Genomic DNA, 20,080 nt, shown 5'->3' with positions numbered 1-20,080 from the left:
TTTTTTTTTTTTTTTTTTTTAGGCGGAGTCTCGCTCTATCGCCGGGACTGGAGTGCAGTGGCCGGATCTCAGCTCACTGCAAGCTCCGCCTCCCGGGTTCCCGCCATTCTCCTGCCTCAGCCTCCGAGTAGCTGGGACTACAGGCGCCCGCCACCTCGCCCGGCTAGATATTTGTATTTTTTTAGTAGAGACGGGATTTCACCGTGTTAGCCAGGATGGTCTCGATCTCCTGACCTCGTGATCCACCCGTCTCGGCCTCCCAAAGTACTGGGATTACAGGCTTGAGCCACCGCGCCCAGCCAAGACCTCATCTTTAAAATCACACACATATATGTGTGTGTGTGTATATGTGTGTGTGTGTGTGTGTATATATGTGTGTGTGTGTATATGTGTGTGTGTATATATATGTGTGTGTGTGTGTATATATATATAATTGGGTCATATCTATCAACATTATAAAAACCAGCAACTTACATCATAATGGGCCAAACTTTCTGATATATTTTGAAAAGATTCCCCAAACTCCTAGAAGTTATATATCCATATATATATATATGGATATACACACACACACACACACACACACACATATATATATAGAAGGATGTGTGTAGGTTATATGCAAATACTACACTTTTTTTTTTTTTTTTTTTTTTGAGATGGGGTTTTACTCTGTCACCCAGGCTGGAGTATAGTGGAGCGATCTCGGCTCACTGCAACCTCTGTCTCCCAGGCTCAAGTGATCCTCCCACCTCAGCCTCCTGAGTAGCTGGGGCTACAGGCCTATGCCACCAGCCTGGAAAATTTTCTGTCGTTTTGGTAGAGGTAGGATTTTCACATGTTGCCCAGGCTGGTCTTGAACTCCTGAGCTCAAGTGATCTGCCTGCCTTGGCCTCCCAAAGGGCTGGAATTACAGGTGTGAGCCATGGTAACCAGCCAATACTACACCATTTTATATCAGGGACTTGAGCATCTGTGGACATAGACTGTACAAATGGCCCTTAATCATATGAAAAAACATTCACTCTCTCTCAAATATAACAAAAATATAAAATAAAACTACACCAAAAAACTATTTCTTCCATATCAGATTGGCAAACATCCCAAACCATGGCAAGACAACACTGGCAGGGTGGTGAGGTCACGGGTACTCTCACACATCACAAACAGTACAACCTCTGGGTAGGGTAATTGGGCCACATCCATCAACATTATAAAAACCAGCAGCTTACATCATAATGGGCCAAACTTCCTGATATGTTTTGAAAAAACTCCTAGAAGTTAGGCAGAGAAAAAGACCAACACCCCAGTGGAAAAAGGGGCATTTAGGCAGTTCACAGAAGAAGGAACTACAAATGACCCTTAATTGTATGAAATTGTTAGCTCTAACCATTGCATTTCTGGGAATTTATCCCACAGATATATTTGCTCCTATATGAAATGACATATATATAAAGTTACTCATTATAGCCTTCTCCATAGTAGCAAAACTTTGGAAATAATGTTACTGCCTATCAATAGAAGACTGATAGCCTAAGTTATGGCACATCCATATAATACAATACCAGATAGCTGTAAAGAAGAATAGGAACACTTTTTTTTTTGTTTTGTTTTTTTGAGATGGAGTCCCACTTTGTCGCCCAGGCTGGAGTGCAGTGACACAATTTTGGCTCACTGCAACCTCTGCCTCCCAGGTTCAAGCAATTCTCTTGCCTCAGCCTCCCGAGTAGCTGGGAGTACAGGTACACACCACCATGCCTGGCTAATTTTTTGTATGAGAACACTTTTTTGTACTGTTTTGGAAAGAACTACTAGATGTACTATTAAAAGAAAAATGTATATATACCTACTATGTACCAACAATTAAAATTTAAAATTTAAAAAAAAGAAAAAAAAAATGCAAGGTGCCAAACAGTATGTATAGTACGCTATCTGCTAATTAAAATGCTAAAAGAAGAAGAAACAGTGGATGGCAAGAATACACACATTCATGTTTGCTTATATATGGATAAAGAAACAGGAAAGTTACAGGAGGAGCTAATAACAGTGGTTAATTACAAAGGTAGAGGCTTGGCAGATAAGGGACGCATTTGCAGATACGACTTTCCTTTGTGTACATTTTTATATATTATTGTATTTCTTCTGAAAATGCCACATCATTTGCAATAAGTGATTCACTCCTTAGCTCCAAAAGCAAGTCCTTTATCAAAATGCAAATGTTCCAGAGGGATGTAGCCAGATTCTGTGGACCTCAGTCTTTTTCACCCCTAAGAATCTGTCCCTGTGATTTCTCTCTTCCGCTGCTTGGTGAGCTTTAGAGAGCCAGCCTGCAGCTGCTCAGAGCACTGACTACTAAACAGCCCACAGTTGCTGTTGCTGGAAATGCCCAGTGGTTATGCCTTCCCTGACCAGGGATAGCCCATAGCTGATGACGGGCCCCCTTGCCTCAAGGTGGGACAACTTTGGTCGTGCCATTCATACTCCAGAGGTGCCTGGAATCAGGCCGAGGCTGGACGTCAGCCGACCCTGTATCTTTGCTGAGTTCCTTCCTCTGCTGTACCTCACTTCCCTCACCTCCTTCTTGATTTCTCCTGAGAGCCTCCCTCAATAAATCACTTACCCCAGAATCCTTGTCTCAGACTTCGCTTCTAGGACCCAACTTAAGACATTCACAATAAATCACATTGATTGAAAACAGATCCCTTTCTCCAAAATGAAAGACCAGTAGGCACTTCTGACTAGCCCAAGCGTCAGCATATCCGCACGGTGCTGAACTAACACCAACCTAAAGCAGATAGTGCTGGGTGGACTCGGTACAAGTTATAGCCCATGGGTCTCCATCCCCAGCACCTTCAGACCCAAGGCTCCGGGGCTGCCAGCCTGAGAACCCTAAGTCATGATTTTGGGCACTTTGGCTGGATTTCCAAGCAACTGGCTGAGAGCAGGACAGGTAAATAGAGTTGGGAGGAGGAGGGAGCAAAAAAGGCTAGAGTGGACGTCAATTGGCTTTGCCTGCCATGGTAAAGACTTTCAGTCACCCACCATAATCCATTCCCATTCTGCTGCACAGAAGTGTTGTGGCTGAGACGCCTGCTTTTCTCCACCCCTCTAGTTAATGTGACTAAATTCTCCCTATGGAATGGGAATGGAAGGGCCATACCCAGGCCAGTGTCTTCAGGTGTGGGCTGTGACCCTTCCACACCTGTACCAGACACAATCATCATCTCACTGGGTTTTGCCAGCTTTTAGGTCTATGTGCTGAAAGCTGCTTACAGCTAACCTCTGGAGATTTTCCTGGCATAGGAAGCATGCTTGGCCAGTGCACAGGGCAAGTTGGAAGGGCCCAAATGTCAGCAGCCTTCAACCAATGATGGATGGAAAGTTGCGGACAGTGTCCTATGCATCTGCAGTGGGATAACTCGGAGACATGTGCTGTACTGCCTCCCAGAGGGCCCAGGGCGATTAAGCACAGTTACCCACAGCAGTAACTTCCTTGATTCTGTTCCCCACATGGGCACTTTTCTTCCTGTCACACCTCCCCAATCCCCTGCAGATACTTTCTGGGATTGCTTCCTAAACAATCCACTAGAACTTTAATCCTTGCCTCAGAATTGACTTCTGGGTGAACGAAAAATACATTTAAAAGAGGAGAGACTGGGCCTTAAAAAGAGCCCAAATTGTTGAGCTCCCTGCCAAGTCACCCCAGGTGTCTCTGCCCACCAGCCTGCGTGAGACCCTCAGTGCAGGTTTTCCAATCAGTTGTTTGTTTTTCCACCCAACACTCAAGATTTGCTTCTTCAAGACAACTCTCCTATCAGCTGAGACCCACAGAAACCCAGCTTCTACCACGCATATGATGGCATTATCTTAGGCCATCGCAGACCATCACAAGGAAAAACTCTGGGCCCTCAAGTGATGGCATGGAGAACTCCCAACCCAGAACAACGACGTGAGAAACAACACTCTCTCTTTAAGCCGTAGGTGTGTTGGGAATCTTTGTTACAGCAGCCATGCCTGATCTGTTTTTCTGTTTTGTTTTGTTTTAGAGATGGAGTCTTGCTCTGTCACCAGGCTGGAGTGCAGTGGCACCATCTCAGCTCACTGCAACCTCTGCCTCCCGGGTTCACGCGATTCTCGTGCCTCAGCCTCCTGAGTAGCTGGGATTACAGGCACATGCCACCACCACGCCCAGCCGATTTTTGTAGTTTTAGTAGAGATGGGGTTTCACCATGTTGGTCAGGCTGGTTTCAAACTCCTGACCTCAACTGATCCTCCCGCCTTTGCCTCCCAAAGTGCTGGGATTACAGGTGTGAGCCACTGCACCCGGCCCAGCCATGCCTTATCTTAACTAGCATAGCCGCCCAACATCCACTTCCTCTTCTGGCCATGGCGTCCTGATTTTCTCCTGGAGAATCCCTTTCCCACTGCTCCCAGACCAGGGCTCTCTCTACTCAGTTCAGGGGAGGGAGGGGCTTAGGCCTGGGCTAAGAGAGCCACACATTTCCCAGGGCACAGTAATTAGTTGAGGGTGGGTCCCAGAGCCAAATCTGCCCAAGATCTTAGCCTGAAAGAGAAACCCTCCTACTGAGTGACTGCACTGTGAGGCAGAAGTCCAGAGCTGTGGGTGGCCATCCAGCCTCCATTTGCGCCTGCCTGAGAAAGAAGTCACTATGGGTGAAATTGAGCTAAAAGATGGAGAGGGAGGTAGGAGAAGATGACATCACATAAGCACCAGATCTGGCCACCCCTGAAACTGGAACAACCCTAGGCTTTTCAGCTACTACATTCCCTTTTCTGCTAAATTTGTTTTACACTGGGTTTCTGTCCCTTGCAACCAAGAGCTCTGTTTAATAAAAACCTGACCCTAAAGAGAATGTTAGCTGGTTCACAATTCCCTGTGCAAAACAGGCACAGGCCAGCTGCCCCAGCCTGTCATTTGGATATTCCTTTCTAAGAATGCTCACTTTTGTTGTCTACATGACCCAGATAACCAAGAAGAAAGCAAATCAACTGCCTTCCAGCAGTGCCTTCCTGGGCAGCAGGTACTAAGAAAGAACACAATGTTAGTACTCTGCCCTCTGGAGTCAGGGTTGAGCCTCAGCGCTGGCTGTCCTGGGAGGCTGCACCTGTGACACACTTGAGTGCCAGCTTCAACCCCTGCTGCTGCTGCTGCTGCCTGAATGGGGCCATTTAAACTGTTTTGTGCCACAGCCTCAGCCCAGGAACCCAGAACTTCAGATGAGGCAGGGCAAGGCCCCATGGTCCCTGAAACTTGCCAGTTCAAACACTGGAGGGGTGAGGACCCCCTCGTCAGCCCTGGTCTCATACCTGCCTCTGCATGGTCCCAGTCCAGCCTTAGGCCTTTGCTTTCTTTTTTGAAGGGAGGGTGAGGAGAGAGGGGGAAAATAGAGGTGTTTTAACTAGACTTAGGATTCCTGGCCTCTGCCTCTGACCACCAGAGGACAGCCTCTGCAGTTGCCTCATCTACTCATGGAAACAGGGATGTGACCCCAGGGGCGCTCTGAGGATTCTTCCAGAAAACATCTGCCCAGTGAGGGCTACCTAGCTCACTGCCCAAAAAGCATTTGTTTCCTTTTCTTCTGAAACAAAAGCACTGAATTGAAAGAGAAATGTTGATTCAAGCTATAGGATATGTCACTGAAAATGTCCAGATCTTGGCATAACGCCTGGCGCACAGTGTGGGAGAGAAGGAGAGAAGAAGGTGGAAGGAAAGGAGGGAGGGGAAAGGGAAGAGAGGAGGAAGCGGGGAGACAGAAAATAAGACAAGGGCCTCCTCATCTGGATGTTTCCCTAGACCAAGAAGTGGCCCAGGTGGTGCCCAGGGGACAGGAAGTGGGCAAAAAAAGACAATGGGGTGTAGGTGATGGGGTGTAGGTGATCAGGGTACAGGTGATCAGGATGTAGGTGATGGGTGTAGGAGACTGGGGTATAGGTAATGGGGTATAGATGATCAAGGTGTAGGTGATGGGGTGTAGGTGATGGGGTCAAGGTGATCAAGGTGTAGGTGATGGGGTGTTAGTGATCGGGGTGTAGGTGATAAGGGTGTAAGTGATGGGGTATAGGTGGTGGGGTATAGGTGACCGGGGTGTAGATGATCAGGGTGTAGATGATAGGGTGTAGGTGATGGGGTTAGGTGATGAGGGTATAGGTGAAGGGGTATAGGTGATGGGGGTCAAGATGATCGAGGTGTAGGTGATGGGTTGTTGGTGATCAGGGTGTAGGTGATCAGGGTGTGATGGGGTATAGGTGATGGGGTGTAGGTGATGGGTTGTAGGTTATGAGGTGTAGGTGATGGGGTGTAGGTGATCAGGGTGTAGGTGATGGGGTGTAGGTGATTTGGGTGTAGGTCATCAGGGTGTAGGTCATTGGGGTGTAGGTGATGGGATGTAGGTGATGGGGTCAAGGTGATAGAGGTGTAGGTGATGGGGTATTGGTGATCAGGGTGTAGGTGATGGGGTATAAGTAGTTGGGGTATAGGTCATTGGGGTGTAGGTGACCAGGGTATAGGTGATTGGGGTGTAGGTGATCAGGGTGTAGGTGATGGAGTATAGATGATCGAGGTGTAGGTGATGGGATATAGGTGATCAGGGTGTAGATGATTGGAGTCAAGGTGATTGAGGTGTAGGTGATGGGATGTTGGCGACCAGGGTGTAGGTGATCAGGATGTAGGCAATGGGGTGTTGGTGACCATGGTGTAGGTGATCAGGGTGTAGGTGATGGGGTGTTGGTGATTGGAGTATCTGTGATCAGGTTGTAGATGATCATGGTGTAGGTGATTGGGGTGTAGGTGATGGGGTGTAGGTGATGAGGGTATAGGTGATGGGGTGTAGATGACTGAGGTGTAGGTGATGGGGTATAGGTGATGAGGTCAAGGTGATCAAGGTATAGGTGATGGGGTGTTGGTGATCAGGGTGTAGGTTATCAGGGTGTGATAGGGTATAGGTGATGGGGTGTAAGTCATCAGGGTGTAGGTGACCAGGGTATAAGTGATTGGGGTATAGGTGATCAGGGTGTAGGTGATGGAGTGTAGATGATCGTGGTGTAGGTGATGGGTTATAGGTGATGGGATGTAGGTGATTGGGGTCAAGGTGATAGAGGTGTAGGTGATGGGGTGTTGGTGATCAGGGTGTAGGTGATGGGGTGTGACTGTGGTATAGGTCATCGGGGTGTAGGTGACCAGGGTATAGGTGATGGAGTGTAGGTGATCGGGGTCAAAGTGATTGAGGTGTAGGTGATGGGATGTTGGTGACCATGGTGTAGGTGATCAGGGTGTAGGTGATGGGGTGTAGGTGATTGGAGCATCTGTGATAGGGATGTAGATGATCAGGGTGTTGGTGACTGGGGTATAGGTGATTAGGGTGTAGGTGATTGGGGTGTAGGTGATCCAAACTTCCTACTCAATTCAGGCAGCAGCTCCCAGCCTGAGGCAAATACCCCCCCAGGCAGACAGGATGAGGAAACCTCCTCCCCTGCCCCGCATGGCCAGCTGCACACGTTTTACCCTATCAGGGTCTTGCCTCTCATGGCTCTGACGCAGGCCTTCAAGTTGAGGAGATGGAGGTAGCAGAGGTCACTGCACTCGGCTGTCACGCACCCTGAGGGAACTTCTGGCATTGTTATCCCGCCTGTAAGTGAGGAGCCAGCATTCCTCATTCTCCAGGGTTGGCCCCAAAGCCCATTCAAGGGAGGGAGAAGAGCCTTCAGCCAGTGCATCCTAACCGCAGAAAGCCAAGACCTCTGCAGAAAAAGAGACCAGGCCCATAAAAAGAGACCCAAGAGTTGAGTTCCCTGCCATGCCACCCCCAGGCATCTCTGCCCACCAGCCTGCGTGAGCCAGTCCCTCAGTGCAGGTTTTTCCAATTGGCCATTTGTTCTTCCACCTAACACTCAAGATTTGCTTCTCAGCCTGGACTACATAGCAAAACTCCATCTCTACAAAAAATACAAAAATTAGCTGGGCATAGTGGCATGCACCTGTAGTCCCAGCTACTTGGGAGGCTGAAGTGGGAGGATTGCCTGAGCCTAGAAGGTCAAGGCTGCAGTGAGCCATGATCGTGCCACTGCACTCCAAGCCTGGGCAACAGAGTGAGAACTTGTCTCAAGAACAAAAAAAAAGAGAGGAAGATCTGCTTCTTCAAACCCACACAACTAATACAAAGTAATCAACCTCCCCACCTCAATAACCTGAAATTAAACATCACACAATAAGCCCTGAACAAAGAGCTGTAGGTCAGTGCTCCATTTTGCTTTTAAAAGCTTCACAAGAACATTTCATTTATTAAAATAGTTTCTGTAAACTCTTTCAGAATAACAAAATTCATTTTCCTTGCTTAAACAGCATTTCAAGTAGAAGTATTTTTATTTCAAGGCACCATAAAATGATGATCTCTCTAAGAAATACCTCTCCTTCCATGTGTGAAAATCCTTGGGGGGAAAAAAAATCCCATATTGTGCTCTTGGCCATCAGGATCATGNAGGTGATCAGGATGTAGGTGATGGGTGTAGGAGACTGGGGTATAGGTAATGGGGTATAGATGATCAAGGTGTAGGTGATGGGGTGTAGGTGATGGGGTCAAGGTGATCAAGGTGTAGGTGATGGGGTGTTAGTGATCGGGGTGTAGGTGATAAGGGTGTAAGTGATGGGGTATAGGTGGTGGGGTATAGGTGACCGGGGTGTAGATGATCAGGGTGTAGATGATAGGGTGTAGGTGATGGGGTTAGGTGATGAGGGTATAGGTGAAGGGGTATAGGTGATGGGGGTCAAGATGATCGAGGTGTAGGTGATGGGTTGTTGGTGATCAGGGTGTAGGTGATCAGGGTGTGATGGGGTATAGGTGATGGGGTGTAGGTGATGGGTTGTAGGTTATGAGGTGTAGGTGATGGGGTGTAGGTGATCAGGGTGTAGGTGATGGGGTGTAGGTGATTTGGGTGTAGGTCATCAGGGTGTAGGTCATTGGGGTGTAGGTGATGGGATGTAGGTGATGGGGTCAAGGTGATAGAGGTGTAGGTGATGGGGTATTGGTGATCAGGGTGTAGGTGATGGGGTATAAGTAGTTGGGGTATAGGTCATTGGGGTGTAGGTGACCAGGGTATAGGTGATTGGGGTGTAGGTGATCAGGGTGTAGGTGATGGAGTATAGATGATCGAGGTGTAGGTGATGGGATATAGGTGATCAGGGTGTAGATGATTGGAGTCAAGGTGATTGAGGTGTAGGTGATGGGATGTTGGCGACCAGGGTGTAGGTGATCAGGATGTAGGCAATGGGGTGTTGGTGACCATGGTGTAGGTGATCAGGGTGTAGGTGATGGGGTGTTGGTGATTGGAGTATCTGTGATCAGGTTGTAGATGATCATGGTGTAGGTGATTGGGGTGTAGGTGATGGGGTGTAGGTGATGAGGGTATAGGTGATGGGGTGTAGATGACTGAGGTGTAGGTGATGGGGTATAGGTGATGAGGTCAAGGTGATCAAGGTATAGGTGATGGGGTGTTGGTGATCAGGGTGTAGGTTATCAGGGTGTGATAGGGTATAGGTGATGGGGTGTAAGTCATCAGGGTGTAGGTGACCAGGGTATAAGTGATTGGGGTATAGGTGATCAGGGTGTAGGTGATGGAGTGTAGATGATCGTGGTGTAGGTGATGGGTTATAGGTGATGGGATGTAGGTGATTGGGGTCAAGGTGATAGAGGTGTAGGTGATGGGGTGTTGGTGATCAGGGTGTAGGTGATGGGGTGTGACTGTGGTATAGGTCATCGGGGTGTAGGTGACCAGGGTATAGGTGATGGAGTGTAGGTGATCGGGGTCAAAGTGATTGAGGTGTAGGTGATGGGATGTTGGTGACCATGGTGTAGGTGATCAGGGTGTAGGTGATGGGGTGTAGGTGATTGGAGCATCTGTGATAGGGATGTAGATGATCAGGGTGTTGGTGACTGGGGTATAGGTGATTAGGGTGTAGGTGATTGGGGTGTAGGTGATCCAAACTTCCTACTCAATTCAGGCAGCAGCTCCCAGCCTGAGGCAAATACCCCCCCAGGCAGACAGGATGAGGAAACCTCCTCCCCTGCCCCGCATGGCCAGCTGCACACGTTTTACCCTATCAGGGTCTTGCCTCTCATGGCTCTGACGCAGGCCTTCAAGTTGAGGAGATGGAGGTAGCAGAGGTCACTGCACTCGGCTGTCACGCACCCTGAGGGAACTTCTGGCATTGTTATCCCGCCTGTAAGTGAGGAGCCAGCATTCCTCATTCTCCAGGGTTGGCCCCAAAGCCCATTCAAGGGAGGGAGAAGAGCCTTCAGCCAGTGCATCCTAACCGCAGAAAGCCAAGACCTCTGCAGAAAAGAGACCAGGCCCATAAAAGAGACCCAAGAGTTGAGTTCCCTGCCATGCCACCCCAGGCATCTCTGCCCACCAGCCTGCGTGAGCCAGTCCCTCAGTGCAGGTTTTCCAATTGGCCATTTGTTCTTCCACCTAACACTCAAGATTTGCTTCTCAGCCTGGACTACATAGCAAAACTCCATCTCTACAAAAAATACAAAATTAGCTGGGCATAGTGGCATGCACCTGTAGTCCCAGCTACTTGGGAGGCTGAAGTGGGAGGATTGCCTGAGCCTAGAAGGTCAAGGCTGCAGTGAGCCATGATCGTGCCACTGCACTCCAAGCCTGGGCAACAGAGTGAGAACTTGTCTCAAGAACAAAAAAAAAGAGAGGAAGATCTGCTTCTTCAAACCCACACAACTAATACAAAGTAATCAACCTCCCCACCTCAATAACCTGAAATTAAACATCACACAATAAGCCCTGAACAAAGAGCTGTAGGTCAGTGCTCCATTTTGCTTTTAAAAGCTTCACAAGAACATTTCATTTATTAAAATAGTTTCTGTAAACTCTTTCAGAATAACAAAATTCATTTTCCTTGCTTAAACAGCATTTCAAGTAGAAGTATTTTATTTCAAGGCACCATAAAATGATGATCTCTCTAAGAAATACCTCTCCTTCCATGTGTGAAAATCCTTGGGGGGAAAAAAAATCCCATATTGTGCTCTTGGCCATCAGGATCATGGAAAACAAACTTTGGTGAATGCGAGCAACTGCGCCAGACAGGACACAGGTTACAGGGCCTGATGTCACTATGGTAACTGACAACCTTGGAACGGACCCTACTGCTGATGTTTCAAAAGGACACAGATGTGGACTGGTCACTTCTAATTAAGAAGAGCCAGCGGGGTGGGGGACGCTGAAAACCAAAAATCCACGTAGACATACGTGGCAGTGTGAACGTCTGTCCTCCCCTTCCTTCTCCTCACTTCCTCTCCTCCTCCTCACTCAGGCTGGTATTCTCCTGGTGTGCAGACGTCAGCTTGCCCTGCAAAAGGGCTGCCAGTTTTTTAGATGTCTTTTTGAGAAACGAGCTGCCCGGGTGAGCACTGTTCACGTGAAGGTACAGGTCCTCCTGGGTGGGGCCCGTGTAGCCGCAATCCTCGCAGACGTAGAGCTTGTCCCGCCGCTGCTTATAGGCGTACTGCTGCTGCACCCCGTGGATCTTCTTCAGGTGGGACTCCAGAGAGCAGCGCTGGGTGAAGGCTTTATTGCAGACGTTGCATTTATAGGGACGAATGCCTGCAAGGACGAGAGACAGAAACAGCATCGATTGGTCATGGCCAAGCCAGAACCACCCAACTATGAAGCCAGTAAAAGTCATCCTGACCAAGGATTCCTGGCAGCATGAGGACAATGGTTACAGCAGGAGACAAAACTGTCTACAAAAAATCATGGCATCCACCTGAGCAAACCTAACACAAACAGATGCCAACATAGGGAAAAAAGCCAAAAACAAACAAACAAACAAACAAAAACCACCAGCTTTAGGGAGGAAGGTTTTTATTCTTCCAACTCGCGTACCTTAATGTTTTCATATTATTGTGAGCAAAGTACACTTTTTTAAAAAAAATTAATTCAGGTCAGGTGCAGTGGCTTACGCCTGTAATCCCAGCACTTTGGGAGGCCAAGGCGGGCAGATCACTTGAGGTCAGGAGTTCGAGACCAGCCTGGCCAACATGGTGAAACCCCGTCTCTACTGAAAATACAAAAAATTAGCCAGGCATGGTGGAGGGCACCTGTAGTCCCAGCAGCTCAGGAGGCTGAGGCAGGAGAATCACTGGAACCCAGGAGGCAGAGGTTGCAGTGAGCTGAGATTGAGCCACTGCACTCTAGCCTGGGCAACAGTGAGACTCCATTAAAAAAAAAAATTAATTTGGGTTTTCCCAGAAACAGAGCCTGGGACAAAGATTCCAGTACAAGTAGTTTATTTGAGAGGTGATCCTGGGAATAACCTATAGGGCAACAAAGATGTGAGGCAGGGAGGGGCAGGATCCAGTACAGGGGGAACTACCCAGTCAGTTACCAGGGTCCAGTCCTGTTGTGCAATGCAGGGAGACAGTGTGGCACACACCTTGGCGTCATCTTGCCCCTCCAGGAGCTGAGGTCAGTCACTGGCTGCCGGCTGCTCCTGGGTGGCTTTGATTCTCCATCCCCAGCACTTCTGCCTGCCTTGTGCAGACACACTGGGCTCCAGCAGGAAACCTCTCCAGCAGAGGTGCAAGGGTGGGCAGTTGCCACTTGGACTGGTGTGCCCAGAAATGGCAGATGCCCAGGCCATTGGCAGGATACTGAGGCATTTGCTGCAGTTATGAAAATCATTTCCAAACAAGATATCATGCTGGCGTTAGAACTGGGCTGACATTAGACCTGCCTTCTAGCTGAGATTTCACAGGTACAATACAGAGCAGGGAGTTCAGCCTCATCAAAGCACTGCTGCTCCTACCTCCATGACTGGTACTCACCCTGATGTGTGTGGCAGAATGTCAGATAAAGAATATAAACATCGACTCTGCGTGTATGCAACAGACTATTTAGACGAGCTCGGACACTGCAGTATTTTACATACTTGCCAGAGCCTCAGAATCACCTGGAGAGCTTTTGAAACTCTTAACTCACTTCTCCTAAGACCAACTCAGTGGGTCTGGGGTAGGAATCAGGAATTTATTTATTTATTTATTTATTTATTTATTTATTTGAGACAGAGTCTGGCTCTGTTGCCCAGGCTGGAGTGCAGTGGCAAGATCTTGGCTCACTGCAAGCTCCACCTCCCAGGTTCACACCATTCTCCTGCCTCAGCCTGCCGAGTAGCTGGGACTACAGGTGCCCGCCACCACTCCCGGCTAATTTTTTGTATTTTTAGTAGAGACGGGGCTTCACCATGTTAGCCAGGATGGTCTCGATCTCCTGACCTCGTGATCCCTCGGCCTCCCAAAGTGCTGGGATTATAGGCGTGAGCCAACGGCCCAGGCCCAGCAATCTATTTTTAACAAACGTCACTGGATATTTCAGCGTTTAACTTGGCTTTCAGAAGCTACCGATTATGGTCTTTAAGATTCTAGTTGTGGTCTTGCCTGAGGTCACGTAAGGTAGTGGCAGGGCAGAGACCTCAAAGCATACCCAGCTCAGTACCCTACACCGGCAAAGGTCACCCCTCGAGCCAGTGGCTGAACAGGAGGCTCACACTCAAAAAGAAGGTTGGGACTTAAAGATGCAACAACAGACACTGGGGACTACCAGAGGGAGGGGCCAAGGGCTGACAGACTCCCCATTGGGTATTATGTGCACTACCTAGGTGACGGGATCATCGGGACCTCAAATCTTAGTGTCATGCAATGTACCCATATAAACAAACCTGCACATGCACCCCCTGAATCTAAAATCAAAGTTGAATTTTTTTTTAAAAGGTTCAGACTGGTATGTGACAGAAGCAAGCACGCTAAGCCGAAATCTCACATGACAGATTCTAGGAAATTCCTGTAGGTCATATCAGCAAGTTTTACTGGGCTTTAAGAAATGAATTGTCTGGGTGCTGCACAGTGACTCACATCTGTGATCCTAGCACTTTGGGAGGCTGAGGTGGGTGGATCACCTGAGGTCAGGAGTTTGAGACCAGCCTGGAAAAACCCCATCTCTACTAAAGATACAGAAATTAGATAGGCATGGTGGCACATGCCTATAATCCCAGCTACTGGGGAGGCTGAGGCAGGAGAATTGCTTGAACCCAGGAGGCAGAGGTTGCAGTCAGTCGAGATTGTGCCACTGCACTCCAGCCTGGGCGACAGAGCGAGACTCCGTCTCCAAAAAAATAAATAAGTAAATAAATAAATAAATAAATAAATAAATAAATAAAATTAAGAAATCACCATAGTAAGGTCTAACTTAGGCTCTCAAAGAGAGGTTATGGCTGTGAAGGAGACACAGTCACAAAAGCATGGAAGCTGAGAGAGGTTGAATATGGTACTGGGGGTGCATGGAGCACAAAGGGGCCACTGCCACAGCCACGAGACGATCTTAGAGCCTAGAGACAGGAGGGATGCCACCTGGAGGAACCCGCAGACCCTGTACAGATTCCTGGACCTGCCTCAGGGACCTCAGGCACTAGGTCAGAGGCTGGGACTAGGAAGCTGCAGTTTTATTTTTAATATTTTGTTTTATTTATTTTTTTTTTTGAGACTGAGTCTTGCTCTGTCACTCAGGCTGAAGTGCAGCGGCACGATCTCGGCTCACCACAACCTCTGCTTCCTGAGTTCAAGCAATTCTTCCGCCTCAGCCTCCCGAGTCACTGGGACTACAGGTGTCCACCACCACAGCCGGCTAATTTTTTGTTTTTTTTGAGACAGAGTCTCGCTGTGTCGCCCAAGCTGGAGTGCAGTGGCACGATCTCAGCTCATGCAAGCTCTGCCTCCCAGGTTCATGCCATTTTCCTGCCTCAGCCTCCTGAGTAGCTGGGACTACAGGCGCCCACCACCACGTCTGGCTAATGTTTTGTATTTTTAGTAGAGACAAGGTTTCATCATGTTAGCCAGGATGGTTTCGATCTCCTGACCTGGTGATCCGCCCGCCTCAGCCTCCCAAAGTGCTGGGATTACAGGTGTGAGCCACCGTGCCAGGCACAGCCAACTAATTTTTGTATTTTTAGTAGAGACAGCATTTCACTGTGTTGGCCAGGCTGGTGTCAAACTCCCAACCTCAGGTGATTCACCTGCCTTGGCCTCCCAAAGCACTGGGATTACAGGCGTGAACCACTGTGCCTGGCCCTAACAGTTACCTTTCATTAAAATATAAAAAATAGGCTGGGTGCGGTGGCTCACGCCTGTAATCCCAGCCCTTTGGGAGGCTGAGCTGGGTGGACTGTCTGAGGTCGGGAGTTCAAGATTTGCCTGGCCAACACAGTGAAACCCCGTCTCTATTAAAAATACAAAAATTAGCCTGGTGTGGTGGCCCACATCTGTAATCTCAGCTACCTGGGAGAATGAGGCACGAAAATTGCTTGAACCCAGCACACAGAGATTGCAGTGAGCTGAGATAGTGCCACTGCACTCCAGCCTGGGCAATAGAGCGAGACCCTCTCTCAAAATAAATAAATAAATAAATAAATAAAATAAATAAACAAAATAAATAATAAAAGGTTACTATTAATAGTTGTTTAAATTTAAAAGTAATATATCCCCAGTTTTATGGTGAAAAACAGCAGTAAATTAAAAAAAAAAACAAAACAAAACAGAAAAGATCCCTTTGTCACCCATGCACCTCTCCTTCCCTAGTCCTGATTCTCAAGTTTCTTGTGATCCTTCATGTTTTCTACAAATTATATATACATACATTTTATTTTATTTTATTTTTTGAGAAGGAGGCTCGCTCTGTCTCCCAGGCTGCAGTGCAGTGGTATGATCTCAGCTCACTGCAACCTCCGCCTCCTGGGTTCAAGCGATTCTCCTGCCTCAGCCTCCCGAATAGCTGAGACCACAGGTGCCTGCCACAATGTCCTGCTAACTTTTGTATTTTTTTAGTAGAGACCGGGTTTCACCATGTTGGCCAGGCTGATCTTGAACTCCTGATCTCAGGAGATCCACCTGCCTCAGCCTCCCAAAGTGCTGGGATGACAGGCGTGAGCCACTGCACCCGGCCTACATATATATTTTAAGATTAATAAATATATGTCATCTCTGGGTGTTGCCTGAGCAGGAGAATTTTTTAAAGCTTCCCCAGGAAGCTCTAGTGTGCAGCCAAGTATGAAAACGAGCGTTCTAAATAAATGCACATTCACATTGGCATATGCACGTATGTGTATTTTTCTGAAACATAAACCTGGGGTTCTGGAGAGAAGGTCTGGAGGGTGGTGAAAGCTTACACTTGTCATTGCATCCCTGTCTGTACTACTTCCCATCTCCAACCACCTGCCAGTATTAATGATAATAATTTTCATATTAACTGTGGTTCCTTCTGGGCTGTGGAATGACAACGAATCTCCCACCTTTTCTCTTAAATCTATTCTAGGATGGGTGTATGGCTCACGCCTATAATCCCAGCACTTCGGCAGGCCAAGGCAGGAGGAGCTCTTGAGTCCAGGAGTTCGAGACTAGCGTCGCGAACATGGGGAGATCCCCATCTCTACAAAAAACTAAAAAATTAGCTCGGTATGGTGGCATGCCCCTGTGGTCCCAGCTACTCAGGAGGCTAAGGTGGGAGAAATGTCTTGAATCCAGGAGTTCAAGGCTATAGTGAGCCATGATCGTGCCACTGCACTCCAGCCTGGGTGACAGAGTCAGACCCTATCTCAAAAAAAACAAAAAACAAACAAACAAAAAAATCCTCACCAATCAAGGTTAAGAAAGTTTTAAGGCAATATTTAAAAAATCAAAATATTGAATGAGTGAATGAACTCTATTGGTACCAGGAAAGAAAGGTCACATCTTTGGGACTAGTTTTCCACACAGGCAAGGGCTACAGACTTCTCTCCTAAGGAATGCACCCGCTCTAGCTTTCATGTTTGCACTGTAATGCAGACTTGGTGTTTTCCCGGCCTTCGAGGCCCATGCAGCAGTGTGCAGCTGGCTCCCACTATCCAGCAGATCAAGCAGCAAACCTGACTTCAAACCTTCAGCTTGTCAGAGCAGAAATCCACCCAGAGATTAGTTGCTCCTTTCACCAGTTAGTAGACATAACCCGCTGCTGTTTTAAAACATCCAAACTAAAAATATGGGGAAGCTGGCACACTTACATCAGGGTTTAACCTGGATACCACAAACTCCTGGAGGTTCCCATCCTCAAAGGTGATCTGCCCCCTAGGAGAAGCCAGCCAGGCCACCACTCAGCCCCGTGTGCACAGGGCCACATCTCCTTTCTCTCTTCAGTCAACACATCCTTTGAGCATCTTCTATGAGCAGAGTACCCAGTAAGGCCTGGATAGCAAAGGCTAGAAGATTCCAAAGCCCTGCATCATGCAAACAACAGAGATGATGGCAGTGGGGGATTTTTTTCCAGGGAGGGGGTGGAATTAGAGCCTGGCTTGGAAGATGAGTGACTCGCAGGCAGAGATGGAAAGGAGACGTAGGCCCAGAAAGCTCTAGTTAACCGCACTTCTGACTTTTGCCAAATGCACTGCTCTGTGCCCCAGCACTTCTGCTTCCCAATTTTCTAGTGTAAACGCCACCATTCACCCCTCATTCATTGGTGCAGGCACTGCCATGCGGCAGCCCCTTGGTGACCCTTTCTAGGTTTGGGAACAAGCACCTCCCTCCCAGAGCACCCCCATTACCCACACACTCAGGGGGACAAAGGTAGCCAGAGAGGAGTCCTGGGCAAGAGGGACTGATGCCAAGGCCCCTCCCACCACTGAGGCTCACCCATCTTGGTGCCCTCACGCAAAGGCCAATCGTGCCTGTGTCTAAAGCAGGACATGGGAACTGAAGAACACCACCCATGCACTAGACATCATTAACCTACACGACTGTGAGTCCAAGGCCACTGAAAAGCCAGGCTGTGGATCTGCTGCTCATTAACTGAAACAGGGGCAGGCTGCTCCAGTCCAAAAGGCCGTTTCCTCACCTTTCACAGGGGTATCATAGCTCTTGATGGCTGCTGTGAGGATTAGCTGAGATACACTAAGTTCTCAATTGGATACAGCTCAACGTAATGCAGATAAGCCTCATTCATAAGCTGGCTGCTGACCAGCCTGGCCAATATGGTGAAACCCCGCCTCTACTAAACAATACAAAAAAAAATTTAGCCGGGCATGGTGGCGGGTGCCTGTAATCCCAGCTACATGGGAGGCCAAGGCAGGAGACTCACTGGAATCCGGGAAGCGAAGGTTACAGTGAGCTGAGATGGCGCCACTGCACTCCAACCTGGGTAACAGAGCAAGACTATCTCAGAAATAAAACAAAACAAAACAAAACAAAACCCAAAAAACATAAGCTGGCTGCTGGGCACATGAGTATTTTGCAGATTTGTCTTTAAACTGTACCTATATGTATACTTTTGTATGTGTCGCTTATTTCACAATAAAAGAAAAGGATAATTTTTTAAAATGTGGTTGGTGGAGGAGAGGGGAGACTGCTTTCACCATCTGCCCTTTTGAATTTTGTACCATCAGCCCGTCCTACCTAGTCCAAAAAATATTGTTTATTGGGTTATCAAAAAGGTTTGTTTTCAAATTTTTTACCCTAATAGCAAATCAAGCTTCACGCCATACATCCCCAAAGAAAATTCTTCACTTTGGAACTTTCTAGTTGCTTTCCTTGCTATAGGTCAACTGCTCCTTTACTGAACTTTACCCGAAGGTGAACTTCAGCAAGAAGATTTTTACAGGCATGCTTGTGGGAGTGGACATTTACGGCAGCCTCCTGGGAGGGCAATTTGTCAATGTCCATAAAAAAAATCATAGTGTATCTACCTTTGGCCCAGCAATTCCACATCAGGGAAATTATCCTACAGGAAGACTCACACAGGGAGGCGAAGGATATATAAGATATACTCATGGCAGGATTGCCTGAAATGAAAGAAAGGAAAGAAGAAAGAAAGGAAGGGAGGAAGAAGGGAAGGAAAGGAGAGAGAGAGAGAAAGAGAAAGAAAGGAAAGGAAGGGAAGGGAAGGGAAGGGAAAGGAAAGGGAGAGAGAGAGAAAGAATGAAAAGAAAAGAAAAGAAAAAAGAAGGAAGGGAGGGAGGATGGAAGGGAGGAAGGAAGGAAATATGCAAATGGAAGCAAATGTCATCAGTTGGGGAACAGAAAAGCACAGTCCCTCAATATTGGAAATTTTGTCATGATTTCTTTTATTATTATTATTATTATTATTTTGAGATGGAGTCTCACTCTGTTGCCCAGGCTGGAGTGCAGTGGCACCATCTCAGCTCACTGTAGCCTCCACCTCCCGATTTCAAGCAATTCTCCTGCCTCAGCCTCCTGAGTAGCTGGGATTACAGGCGCCCACCACCACGCCCAGCTAATTTTTGTGTTTTTAGTGGAGACAGGGTTTCACCATGCTGGCCAGGCCGGTCTCAAACTCCTGACCTCAAGTGATCACCCCGCCTTGGCCTCCCAAAGTGCTGAGATTACAGGTGTGAGCCACTGCGCCCAGCTCCAAGATACATATTATATGAAAAAAGCAATAAGCATTAAAAAGTTTTGGGAAAAAAATTAAATCGTGGAACTGGGGCTTGGCATGTGAAGGAAGTTCACATTTTTTTCTTTCCTTTTGTCTCCTAATGAACATATTACCTTCTTAGCTAAAAAATAAATTAAGATAAAATACAAATTAAAAATAAAACAATGAGGCGAGGGTTGTGAACTGGACCAGGCAATTCCGCATGACAGCATTCAGGCCACTAGGGGTGGAGGTGACTTGATTCTTTCTTCTCCATCTGCCCCACTCCAAACGTCTCCCAATATGCATTTTTCCCAATCTAGTCAATTCTTCCCTTTGGGCTCCAAACAAAGACACCATTGTTTTCTCTTCTTTAATCAAGATGGGATTTGTGTGCCTTCTCCTCCCTCTGAATGTAGCCCCCGATGGAAGATAAGGACAGAAGGCGCCCTAGAGGGTGGGGCCGGTGCCGCCTCCCCACCTCCCTGACCTCAGAATTGGAATTCCTCGGCTTCACTCTGTGGAACTCAGCAGCTTCCCCAGGAATGGCATGAGCCCTGAACTGCCTCCTTTATTCCAGCCAGCGTTGTTAAGTTATAAC

General features: G+C 47.8%; 1 protein-coding gene across 4 annotated transcripts in view; it reads right to left on the bottom strand.

Moving 5' to 3' along the window:
• Window positions 1–10,940: 10,940 nt before the first annotated feature.
• Window positions 10,941–20,080, bottom strand: part of OVOL2 (ovo like zinc finger 2) — a 38,758-nt gene continuing 29,618 nt past the window's right edge. Inside the window, exons 4-5 of one of the 4 annotated variants that reach the window (XM_017895512.1) lie at window positions 12,467–12,695; window positions 10,945–11,634 (exon numbers count right to left, since the gene is read on the bottom strand). In XM_017895512.1, coding sequence (XP_017751001.1) covers window positions 11,619–11,634; window positions 12,467–12,695 — 245 coding nt within the window. In that variant the 3' untranslated portion in view covers window positions 10,945–11,618. Of the gene's footprint in view, window positions 11,635–12,466; window positions 12,696–20,080 lie in introns of all 4 variants that reach the window. The other 3 variants (XM_017895510.1, XM_017895511.1, XM_017895513.1) reach the window with 3 other exon arrangements.

The sequence above is a fragment of the Rhinopithecus bieti genome, unplaced genomic scaffold (genome assembly GCF_001698545.2).
Source record: "Rhinopithecus bieti isolate Rb0 unplaced genomic scaffold, ASM169854v2 scaffold_25396, whole genome shotgun sequence".
Taxonomy (NCBI): Eukaryota; Metazoa; Chordata; class Mammalia; order Primates; family Cercopithecidae; genus Rhinopithecus; species Rhinopithecus bieti.
This window is presented reverse-complemented; position numbering and strand designations above follow the sequence as displayed.